Source organism: Podarcis bocagei, assembly GCF_964188305.1.
Source record: "Podarcis bocagei genome assembly, chromosome: 1".
Taxonomy (NCBI): Eukaryota; Metazoa; Chordata; class Lepidosauria; order Squamata; family Lacertidae; genus Podarcis; species Podarcis bocagei.
Genome location: NC_138125.1, coordinates 133,776,023 through 133,788,297, shown reverse-complemented (window position 1 = coordinate 133,788,297; position 12,275 = coordinate 133,776,023). Strand labels below are relative to the sequence as shown.

Genomic DNA, 12,275 nt, shown 5'->3' with positions numbered 1-12,275 from the left:
GGAAAGCCTGGGCTGTCGTGCCCAAGAATGGGCTTGAAAGCAGCAATCATACTGGTGTGGGGTCCAGTGTGACCAATTCTTGTGTGTGGTTTAATTAAAGGCAGGGGTGTGAATTACCGTATCTTTTTGCTCTATAAGACTCACTTTTTCCCTCCTAAAAAGTAAGGGGAAATGTGTGTGCGTCTTATGGAGTGAATGCAGGCTGCGCAGCTATCCCAGAAGCCAGAACAGCAAGAGGGCTTGCTGCTTTCGCTGAGCAGCGATCCCTCTTGCTGTTCTGGCTTCTGAGATTCAGAATTTTTTTTTTTCTTGTTTTCCTTCTCCAAAACCTAGGTGCATCTAGTAGTCTGGTGCGTCTTATAGAGCGAAAAATACAGTATGTGTGGAGTTTTCACTCTCTGTGTATCTGCGTGAACCTCTGAAAGGCATTCTTGGGCAGAACACCTAATCTGGAGGGTGCTGATCCTCAAAGAAAATGGGTGGGTGGTTGCATGGAAGAGCCTTCCTGTGATTTTTCTGAGCAGCCAAACGAAAGACACACCTGGCTGTTGAACAGCTGTGTGCTCAACTGATCCATCCACATCAATGGCAGACATGGAAGTCAACTCTAGCAAGCAGATCTCCCTTGCTGGACCCAAGCGACAAGCAAGGCGGGTGACAGGCCTCCCCAGCAGCAAAAGAAATGAACCGAACACACACACACACACACACACACACACACACACGAGAGAGAGAGAGAGAGATCTCTACTGTAATGTTTATTAAATAGTACTTTTAAAAGGCTTTTATACAAATAATAGAAACACAGTTTGAGTTTGTCTTTCCTTAAACACTGAAGAATCACAGTAAAAGCTTTAAAGTCCACATGACCTGGCTCAGCCAGTAAATGGTCGAACTACCTTGAGCTGGTAAAATGTGAGAAATTCTGTTTTCCCTGCATACCACTTTTTTTCTAGTGGGGTTGGTTTTCTTCTTTCGTTTTTTCATCCCCATGCTCCCTTGTCACACCTCCCTGCAAAAGCAAGGATCGGCTACACTAAAGCCTTCCCTCCTGTCAGCCACAACAAAGAGGCCTTTGAGGGGGTGGGGAGTAACACCTATTTCAACAAAGGCATTGGTAACGCAGGATTGGACTACTTCTTTTTTCTCTCCTCTGTGCACTTTGGAAAGGGGGGGGGGAATTGCCAAAGAACGTGGATCAGCAAATATAACACTTTTCCTTTTTTTTGCAGGTGAAGATGTATTTGACATGAATGTATGCACCGTTTTTCCTTCCTTGCCCTGTTAAAAATACAATCAGTCAAGTTTTCTGCATTAAAACAGTAAAGCGCCCAGCAGAGAGGTAAGTGAGGTATCAGCTATGCAGCATTTTGGCCTGATTCTGCTCACTGAGTGCACACAGCCAAGCCCCTTTACCAACCAACATGGAATACCAAAGTACGGGACTCTCCAAGAAGGAGCTGGTTTCGTTTCTACGCATTTTGCGCCCAAAACTCCCCGCTGCATTCATGCCAAGGTCAGTAACATCCTCTGGCCGCCGATTTAAAGGTACAAGTAGTCCCACGTAACCACGCACATACATAACGCATACAGAGAACTCACAAGCACGCGCAAACACATATGCGTTGAAATATATGTATACACGAACTCTCACTCTCTGCATGTCTACTATAGACAGCGACTCTACCTTTTAATATATCTATTAACTCCTGTCAGGTGACCTTCACAGATACAGCCTGTCCTCCTTCATACAAATATAAGAGAAATAAAAATTGGGGGCGCAATCCTGCCAGAGTTTAGCACGTGCTTATCTCTCCCATTGAAATCAATGGGACCGAAATAAAGCTGCTACCTTTGGCTGGCTCAGGCCCCTTTCTTTAATGACAGTAGCAGCAATCTGGTCTGCAAAATGACCCTGTACATTACTCTCTGCGTTTCTCTTGAAATTAGGGGGGAAGCGGAGAGATGTCTGTATGTGGAATATGCCGGAAAGACACAGGAATCCTCTATGAAAATGGACTTTTTTATGGTGCCACATCAAGACTGCGGGAAAGGCAGTGTTTTTCAAACTTTCTACCACCAGGGAAACTTCCACATCAGCTTCTGCCAAGATAGAAACCCCGTGAGCATCAGCCACAGAACTCCTGCACTGAATCTCGAGGCCTGTTTTTTAAAGCAGGCACACAGTTCGCAAGAGATGCTGGCTTTGGGTTCGTTACCTTGCTTGAACTGTGTGCCTGTGCTCTAGGACAAAACCCAAGGCTTCCCAATGTTGTGGTGCAGTTTAGGAAAGATTTGCAGCAGTAGACCAAGTTGTTTTTCAGGGATGTGTGTCTATCGGTGTTACTGATGTATAAAAGTAACTCCTGCAAAGTTTCCAGGGAATCCTGGCGGTTCCCTAGGGCACGGTATGAAAAAACACAGTTTTAAGGCCCAGGGTCTGCCACAGAATTAAATGCACTGGAAACATTTGAGTTCAAGGAAACCCAACTCTGTTCTGGATTGTGGCGTTGGCACGTCCCCGAAAATACCGTATTTTTTGCTCTATAAGAGTCACTTTTTCCCTCCTACAAAGTAAGGGGAAATGTGTGTGCGTCTTATGGAGCGAATGCAGGCTGCGCAGCTATCCCAGAAGCCAGAACAGCAAGAGGGATTGCTGCTTTCGCTGCGCAGCGATTTTTTTTCTTGTTTTCCTCCTCCAAAAACTAGGTGTGTCTTGTGGTCTGGTGCGTCTCTTATAGAGCGAAAAATACGGTAAGTGCTTTGCTTGTCCACTTGTATACTGAAGTAAAGAACCATCGCATGTGCCAAAAGCTCTGTTCATTCTGCAAGATAAGCATACATGCCAAAGCTGCTCTGAGGGACATTTCACATGTTACGCGGCAAGCAAATCCTGTTCACTATCTGGCGTGCACCTGACAGGGTGCACACCAAAGAAGCGAAACATGTGAACTGGGCCGCAATGCTTGCTGACATTATGTTCCTGGGAGACTGCATCTCAACAGCTGTGCCGGCACAACGTCACAAAACATGCTATTGTGCCAGCATCCCAGCAACTTTATCCTGGCATGCGTGTTTACGGTTGGGTGTCACCCCACAGCAGATTTCTGAAATTTCTGCTGCAGATCCCCACCTGCTGAGTCTGGAAATCCTTCCTAAATAGCAGCCACTTGGATTTCTCCTAAAAAGTCACTTGAAGATGGCTGAAACAAGAGCTGAAACAAAAGGCATTGGAGATCAAAACTTAGCATTTGTAAACTTCTCTTTTACTGGTCTGCGACACACCTCAGGCGTGACAGCATTAGAAATATATTGAACCAATTGAAAGGACAAAACTCTACCCAGTAGAGATCCAAGGACCACGATGATGATGATGATGAAGATGATGATTGTGAGGATGAAAAGGAAGAGGAACAGGGGGAAAGGGGGACGCCTCCCTTGTATTTTGATACAGCACACACCTCTAAGTAAAGGGAAAAATATTTTTCTAAGGCACTTGATTAAAAAAAGATACACACACGTACGAACACAAAACCCTTCGAAAACAATCAATTTGCCTTGCAAATCACTAGGGAGCAAGTTGCACTGTTCTGAAGGGATAGGAAGGTGGCAGCAGATTGGTCCAGACCTTTTTTTTCTGTTTCCCCGACAACCGCACTGGAATATCAGACGAGACTCGATGCCCTGCAAAGGATTGTAATAGTTGCTTCCCACCCAAAGGCCTAACTCTGCAAAGAAGCGATGCTTCGGCTGGGCAGAAAGCACCAGGGCCGTGCCAGCTGTGCATGTGCTCAAAACAGCGCCACTCAGAGGTGGGGGGATCTGTCGCTGTGGGGATGTTGTTGGACTACAACTCCCTTTGTCGCTGACAAGTGGCCAGACGTCTTTGCAGAATGAAGCCCTTAGTACTAGCAAATGAAGGAACTTAAATGATGCCTGTTAAAAGGAAGGAGGTATCCGCAACCACTCTCCATCGGGGCTGGATCGCTGTGTTCCTCCCCCCTCCCTTTAACGCCATTCCTCCCCCTCCCCCACGAGAGTGGTCACAGCATTAACAAAAATATATATAGCAGCCTGTCCTCCTCTCAAAGCATATAAAAAGCAGTCTCCTGAGTTCCCGGGCATCTTATAATTGTGTCTTTTGTTTGCTGCGATTTTCTTATAATAAAAGGAATGGGATTATAAAGGGAAGTGCAGGTGGGGGGGGGGGAGGACAGAAAGAAAAGTAACAGACAGCCCTTATGATGAAGGCCTCCGCTGTTTCAATCCATGATCTGGATTTAATAAATGGCTCTTATTCGCAAATCACTTTTAAGGCTCTTCAGCCCCTCTTGAGCAGGCGCCTCTGTCGAATTTCGCACCTTAGGCTGCCTTTCTCTTTTGCTTTGTAATCTGGGAAGAAAGCACGGCTGCTCCCATTGACCCGCAAGCCTAATTCCTGATCAGAAAAAGGTAAAGGCAACAACATACTTTCTTTTTTTGGGAGGGGGGAGCGGGGTGGTGTGTCTATAAACTGCAGCTTGCTGGGCTCGTCTTACCGACAGAACCAATCCCTTAAAATCAAGGAGCCTTTCTGAATGGCGATAAGCTGAATTGGGGTGGGTGGGTGGGGAGATAGGCTCGCATGTGTGGTTGTGTGTAATTTTGAAAGATTAGCCTGGCCACCGAACGAGGAACCGGGGGTGGGGTGTGGGGAGAGGGGAGGGCGGGGAGAAACTCTCTGGAGTTTTCTCAACTAGGGGAAAGAAGTGGGAAATAACGTTCAACATTCTGTTTCTCACTTCCTAAATGCTAACCAAACGTTTGGACTCTTCTGGATTTGATTCACTTGAATTAGACATAACAACAATAAGCGTGGCAGCTCTTTCGCCTGCCCCAACCCGGTTCTAATCATGAGAACAATAAGCCGTAGAGTTCTCTCCGACGGTCATCCTTCCCCCTGGAAAAAAGAAAGTTTACACCGTCCTCGTTTCCTCCTCCTTTTTGAAACGGCAGGGCTGTCCGTGACTCCTCCCCACTTGGGTATTCCAGCTCCGGCTTCGTGTAAGATTATGGCATTCAGCTCCCATATAAAAAGTAATCTTCACCAGCCACTTTTGCTGGAATGAAATGTCAAATGCGATTCTGGTGCAATCAGTCATGCCTCAGAGCAACACTTTTGGTGGTTCATTTTGACTTTGTGCTTGATGCCGTCATAAAGCTCAAAGTTGTAGTTCTCCAATGTGGTGGAGCTCCGAGAGGACAGGCCGGCGTAGGAACACGTGCAGTACAGGAGTAACCCCGCGCAAATTGCCCCCAGGAGCACACCGAGGGAACTCATGGCTATGATGGTGACCAGAATGGGGTCCAGTGTGTACAGCCAGCTCTTCTCTTTGCCCATCTTTGGGGTGAGTGGAGAGTTTGTTGAAAACAGCGTGTTGTTGTTCTTCTCCATGCCTAAGTAGTCTGAAACAGAATTGAAGCAGGCGATTAGAAAAGGAGTTATCTTCATTTGCCGTATTTTTTGCTCTATAAGACTCACTTTTTCCCTCCTACAAAGTAAGGGGAAATGTGTGTGCGTCTTATGGGGCGAATGCAGGCTGCGCAGCTATCCCAGAAGCCAGAACAGCAAGAGGGATTGCTGCTTTCACTGCGCAGCGATCCCTCTTGCTGTTCTGGCTTCTGAGATTCAGAATATTTTTTTTCTTGTTTTCCTCCTCCAAAAACTAGGTGCGTCTTGTGGTCTGGTGCGTCTTATAGAGTGAAAAATATGGTATTCTTTGATAACTCCAACCAGTGCAGTTAGGGAAAATGTACAAAACCAGTTCAAATATATGTTGGAAGTGTAAGGAAAAGGAAGGGACATTTTATCATATGCGGTGGGATTGTAATGTAATTAAAAAAATTTGGGAAATGATATACAATGAATTGAAGAAAATGTTCCATTTAACATTTGTTAAAAAACCTGAAGCATTTTTGTTAGGGATTGTAGGGAAAGATCTGCCCCAAAAGCTGAAAAACATCTTCATGTATGCAACAATGGCCACGAGAGTTTTAATAGCACAAGGATGGAAGACTGAGGAAACCCCAACTAAAGAATCATGGCAAGAAAAATTGATGGACTATGCAGAACTGCCAAAACTGACATACAAGCTACGGGACAAGGATAACTGTGACTTTAAAGATGAATGGGAACCCTTTACAAAGCGAACTGGACTCCTTGGCTAGTTTTGAATAAACATTCACAAACTTTTTATTGATAATAATCAGCTAAATAGTTTGAGGATCTATACAACTGTGTAAGATGCAGAAAACAGCATTTTTAGAGAAATCAAAGACTGGAACTGAGGGAAGTCGGGGGGTGGGTGGGTTCTGTGGGGGGAGGGAGGGAGGGGGAGGGAGGAAAATGGGGCAGGAAATAAGGATATGTTTCTGGATAATATTTTTTGTTTTAATTTTGAATAAAGAAGTTTTAAAAAGAAAAAGAAAAGGAGATATCTTTGTAGCCCATATGCTAGCTCACGGGCAAGGTGGTCCTCGCGAGGGCTGGGCGATATCTCGTCCCAAACCGGTTTGAAGTCCATGATGGACTTTGCAGAACTGGCCAGATTGACCTGCAGGGTTCGAGATCAGGGCGATCAAAAATTTCAAAGGGATTGGAGAAAGTTTATTGTATATTTGAATAATAATTGCAAAAATTTGAAGACCCTAGCAGGATTGAAATAAATCCTACAATGCGGACAATGGAAGTTAAAGAGCTAAATTGCGAGACAGGACTTGAAAGCGGAAAACCTGCTGAAGGGAAGTCATATGCTTGGCAGAGCAGAAAGTTTGTTGGTTTGTTATTGTATTGTCGATAATATTGTTTAAGAAGGAAATAAATAAATAAATAAATAAATATATATTTTTTAAAAATAAAGAATGAAGTCCATCTCGTGATATCGGTTTCATAATTTTTGACCTGGCAATATACAGTGATAACTCGGGTTAAGTACTTAATTCGTTCCGGAGGTCCGTTCTTAACCTGAAACTGTTCTTAACCTGAAGCACCACTTTAGCTAATGGGGCCTCCCGCTGCCGCCGCGCCGCCAGAGCCCGATTTCTGTTCTCATCCTGAAGCAAAGTTCTTAACATGAAGCACGATTTCTGGGTTAGCGGAGTCTGTAACCTGAAGTGTATGTAACCTGAAGCGTATGTAACCTAAGGTACCACTGTATTGTGAATCATGATGTGTGTGTGTGTGTCTGTGTGTGTGCTTGTGTGCTGTGTGGAAAACCACAATGTGGGGAAAACCGTGAAGCCAACCAGTGCCTCTACCTAGTTCCATCCTTATTTCAGACATCATGATATATCAGCTGGTGATATATATCACGATGTTGAAAACCAGATATCGCCCAGCTGTAGTCCTCTCATGATCACTTTAGGCGATGGGCTCATGTGTGGGAAATATATATATATCTCCCTGCCCCAACTCTTGCTTCCAATTTGTACTGTCTGAGGAGGTATGGATCTGGTAGGGGCAGCGTCACCCACACCTCCAAATTATCTCTCATTACGATTTCCCCAACCCATGTTTTCCTCTCTGCTTTTCTCAAAGAAATCCTGCACAGTTTTGGCTCAGTGCGATGAAAAGAGTGCAAGATAGCGTTCCCCCCACAACGAATCAAAACTGTAGCTACTGGTTGCCAAATTTCTACGCCTACTTTGTCCTCAGTTTATGCTCCAGCTGATTTCTGTTCCTCTTGATGTATCACATCTGAAGGATGTTAATTCTGACGTGCTCACAAAAATAACAATGGGAGGGGGAGAATTCAGAAGAGCTTGTGAGTTCAAGTCATGGTTTTTGAAGTAACTTTTTCTCACACAGTGGCAGCCAGTTTGTTTACTGCACTTCAATGTATTAAGGCCCTGAGGAGAATGCACCCTCAATATTAACTATCTAGAAAGGTAAAAGGTAAAGGACCCCTGGATGGTTAAGTCCAGTCAAAGGCGCTCATCTCGCTTTCAGGCTGAGGGAGCCGGCGTTTGTCCACAGACAGCTTTTCAGGTCATGTGGCCAGCAGGACTAAACTGCTTCTGACACAACGGGACACCGAGATGGAAGCCAGAGCGCATGGAAACACTGTTTACTTTCCTACCGCAGTGGTACCTATTTATCTACTTGCACTGGCGTGCTTTCGAACTGCTAGGTTGGCAGGAGCTGGAACAGAGCAACGGGAGCTCACTCCGTCGTCAGGATTTGAACTGCTGACCTTCTGAGGCTCAGGGGTTTAGACCACAGCTTCACCCGTGTCCCTTGTAACTATCTATACTCCATGTTGTCCTGGAATCTCGATAACTGCACCTGCCATTATCCAACAGGATGGAGGAAGTTTCTCCACCTGTGAAAAAAACCTTCCTTTCTGAAGTTTCTCTTCTTCTTGACCAGGCATAGGCAAACTCTGGCCTTCCAGATGTTTGGGACTACAATTCCCATCATCCCATTGGAAAAAATTTAAAGTGTACCTTAAGAAATATTGCAAAATTGATGAGTGCTAAAATGTCTAGATCTGAGGAAAAGAAGGGGTGTACAGCTGAAAAAGATGAAGTAAAAGAAAAGAATAAGGGATAAATCTGATGAAATTAAGTGTTAGGATTTGCTGAAAAAAATTTGGGAATTGGGACGCAGAAAGGGGAGGTTTGGGCAAGTCGACGAAGTAAGGTTTATGAAAAAAAGGATATGAAATTATACATGTTTGTTTGTTTCTTTATTTGTTTGTATGTGTTCATAAAAAATTCTTGTAAAACCAATAAAAATTTTATATATAAAAAAAAATACAATTCCCATCATCCCTGTTAGCCAGGGGTGATGGGAATTGTAGTCCCAAACATCTGGAGGGCCGGAATTTGCCTATGCCTGTTCTTGACTCTGAGTGCTAGATTGTCATACATCAACTTACTTCAGGATATAGTCCCCGCCATTAACAGATAAGTACCCCAGTATTTGCAGGACAGTCTATTTCTCAGGAAAGAGGTGTAGATCTGTGTCTCTGCAGGGCTGGAAAAGTCTTTTGCCTGGGATCCTGAATAACTGTTGCCAGTGTCAACAACAGTGAGCTAGGTGGACCAATGCGATGACTTGGTATACAACAGCTTGCTATGTTCCTGTGATGTACAGATTTACGAAGTCAAAACATGCTTCGGCCAACCGGGGCAGTAGTTATCAAAATCTGGTATGCTCCAGTGGTCCTTAGAGCAGTGATATGGGTGGTCAGACCAAATCAGATTGTTTTGTGATTCGAGGAACCGTCCCCCACTTGGGAATAATAAAAAACACGTGGACACAGCATATAAGGTTAATGGGCTAGAAAAAGGCCAAAACTTGAGAAGGTATTGGCTTAGGCATTGGACAAGAGCAATTTGACTCTACCCACTCAGGATGAGGGGTGAGTCTAACGAGGGGTTAACCACCAGTAGGGGGAGCCTGTTGATGCAAATGCAACTATAAGCTCTCCCCTGATGTCACCGGGGGTCGTGCCATGGCCCCCCGCCACACAGGGCATCGGACAGGATCCACGACTGCCGGATTCCTTTAACGGAATACCCACCTTGCCCTTCCATACACCAACAACACATTCCAGTGCCAAACCACCAGATACCAAGAAAGTTGTGACGATTGCTATGAGGTAGGCAGAAAAAACCAAGAGGCCGGTGCCAATTGAAAAAAACTCCTACCAGGCCCCCTGGGCAACCAGGGCGACCAACCATGGGTCCATAGCAAGGTCAAGTGAGAAACTACGCACTAAAGGGAGTGGTGGGTGGGTGACTCGCAGAAATCGGCAGGGCAGTGGAGGGGGAGAGCTGGCGCGGCCGCATTTGAACGGCTAGACCACGCCCCCCGCGGTGTCTCTCGATTGGGTGACCGGCTGGGAGGCGTGCCGCGCCAGCGATGATGACTGGGCAGGGGGCAGAACGCCCCGTGTGACGCGGGGGCCGGCTCCCGCTCAGAACACCTCCCCTCCGGAAGGAGGAGAGGCTTTTCCCAGACAACTAGTTTAGGTACCTATCTAAAGCTGCACAGACCGTGATTGACTATCCAGTGGGAAATTCTAATAGCCATCCATCACTGGTTGGCTTTACTGGAAGGTATTTCGCGAGAGGCAGGCAAAGGATCTAGGAGTCTTGGTTGACCACAAACTTGACATGAGCCAACAGTGTGACGCGGCAGCTAAAAAAGCCAATGCAATTCTGGGCTGCATCAATAGGAGTATAGCATGTAGATCAAGGGAAGTAATAGTGCCACTGTATTCTGCTCTGGTCAGACCTCACCTGGAGTACTGTGTCCAGTTCTGGGCACCACAGTTCAAGAAGGACACTGACAAACTGGAACGTGTCCAGAGGAGGGCAACCAAAATGGTCAAAGGCCTGGAAACGATGCCTTATGAGGAACGGCTAAGGGAGCTGGGCATGTTTAGCCTGGAGAAGAGGAGGTTAAGGGGTGATATGATAGCCATGTTCAAATATATAAAAGGATGTCACATAGAGGAGGGAGAAAGGTTGTTTTCTGCTGCTCCAGAGAAGCGGACACGGAGCAATGGATCCAAACTACAAGAAAGAAGATTCCACCTAAACATTAGGAAGAACTTCCTGACAGTAAGAGCTGTTCGACAGTGGAATTTGCTGCCAAGGAGTGTGGTGGAGTCTCCTGCTTTGGAGGTCTTTAAGCAGAGGCTTGACAACCATGTGTCAGGAGTGCTCTGATGGTGTTTCCTGCTTGGCAGGGGGTTGGACTCGATGGCCCTTGTGGTCTCTTCCAACTCTATGATTCTATGATTCTATGAAGACAACACCAGGCTCCTCCTCCTCCTCAGCCGGTTTTGCTTTGCTTTGTGTTTCAAGTGTATGTTTGTAATGTATCAACTGCATTTTATAAATGCTGTGATCCGCTCTGGGAACTTCCATCAGAAAGCAGGGTATTAATCTGCTAAGTAAATAAATACGTCAAGTGTGACCTGACTCTCCATTTAAACAACTGGCCACTCCACATAATGAAAAATGGTGAACTGGGTACAGAAAGCAGAAAAGAAAAGAAAAGAAAAGAAAAAAAGAAAAGAAAGGCTCAAATATTTCTAAACGTGAAATGAAGCCTTGTAACATTTGAAGATTTTTACTACAGTGGTGCCTCGCAAGACGAAAAGAATCCGTTCTGTGATTCTCTTCGTCTAGAGGTTTTTTTCCTCTTGCGAATCAAGCCCATTGAAGGATTAGCGCTATTAGCGGCTTTTAGCGGCTTATCAGCTTATCGGATCAGCTGCTAAGCGGCTTAGTGACTTAGAAAAAGGGGGGGGGGGAGGAACAAAAACCAGCAGGAACTCACAAGACATTGTCGTCTTGCAAAGCAAGCCCATAGGAAATTCGTTTTGCAAAGCACCTCCAAAACGGAAAACTCTTTCGTCTAGCGAGTTTTCCGTCTTGCGAGGCATTCGTCTTGCGGGGCACCACTGTACATCTCAATCCTCTTTAATGGTGTGACCTTTAATTTAAATGACCTTTGCTCAAGCCCACGAGTCACACCCTCCCAGACATCCCGGGAATTACTTCCAGACTGAAATGCCTTCTGACATTATTTTCATATACTCCACATGTACTGTTCATACTTTTAAAGCAGCGGCAGGGGATCTCTGGCCTGTGGGCCAATCTGATAATAATAATAATAATAATAATAATAATAATAATAATAATAATAATAATAATATTTATATCCCGCCCATCTGGCTGGGTTTCCCCAGCCACTCTGGGCAGCTCCCAACAGAATATTAAAAACACGACAAAACATCAAACTTTAAACACTTCCCTAAACAGGGCTGCCTTCAGATGTCTTCTAAAAGTCAGATACAGTGGTGCCTTGGTTTATGAACCTAATCCGTTCCAGAAGTCTGTTTTTAAATGAAAGCATTCTTAAACCAAGGCGTGCTTTCCCATAGCAGCGGGGGACTCAATTTACAAATGGAACACACTCAACAGGAAGCGGAACATATTCTGCTTCCAGGGCAAAGTTCACACACCAAAACACCTACTTCCGGGTTTGCAGCGTTCTTAATCCAAGTTGTTCATAAACTAAGCTGTTCTTAAACCAAGGTACCACTGTAGTTGTTTATTTCCTTGACATCTGATGGGAGGGCTTTCCACAGGGTGGGTGCCACCACCGAGAAGGCCCTCTGTCTGTTTCCCTGTAAGCTCACATCTCGCAGTGAGGAAACTGCCAGAAGGCCCTCAGAGCTGGACCTCAGAGTCTGGGCTGAATGATGGGGGTGGAG

The 12,275-nt window shown here is 45.4% G+C and overlaps 1 protein-coding gene across 1 annotated transcript in view; it reads right to left on the bottom strand.

The window, feature by feature from the left end:
- Positions 1-745: 745 nt before the first annotated feature.
- NRP2 (neuropilin 2) overlaps positions 746-12,275 on the bottom strand; it is a 259,454-nt gene continuing 247,924 nt past the window's right edge. Inside the window, exon 17 of the mRNA XM_081208808.1 lies at positions 746-5,445. Coding sequence (XP_081064934.1) covers positions 5,138-5,445 — 308 coding nt within the window. The 3' untranslated portion in view covers positions 746-5,137. The remainder of the gene's footprint in view (positions 5,446-12,275) is intronic.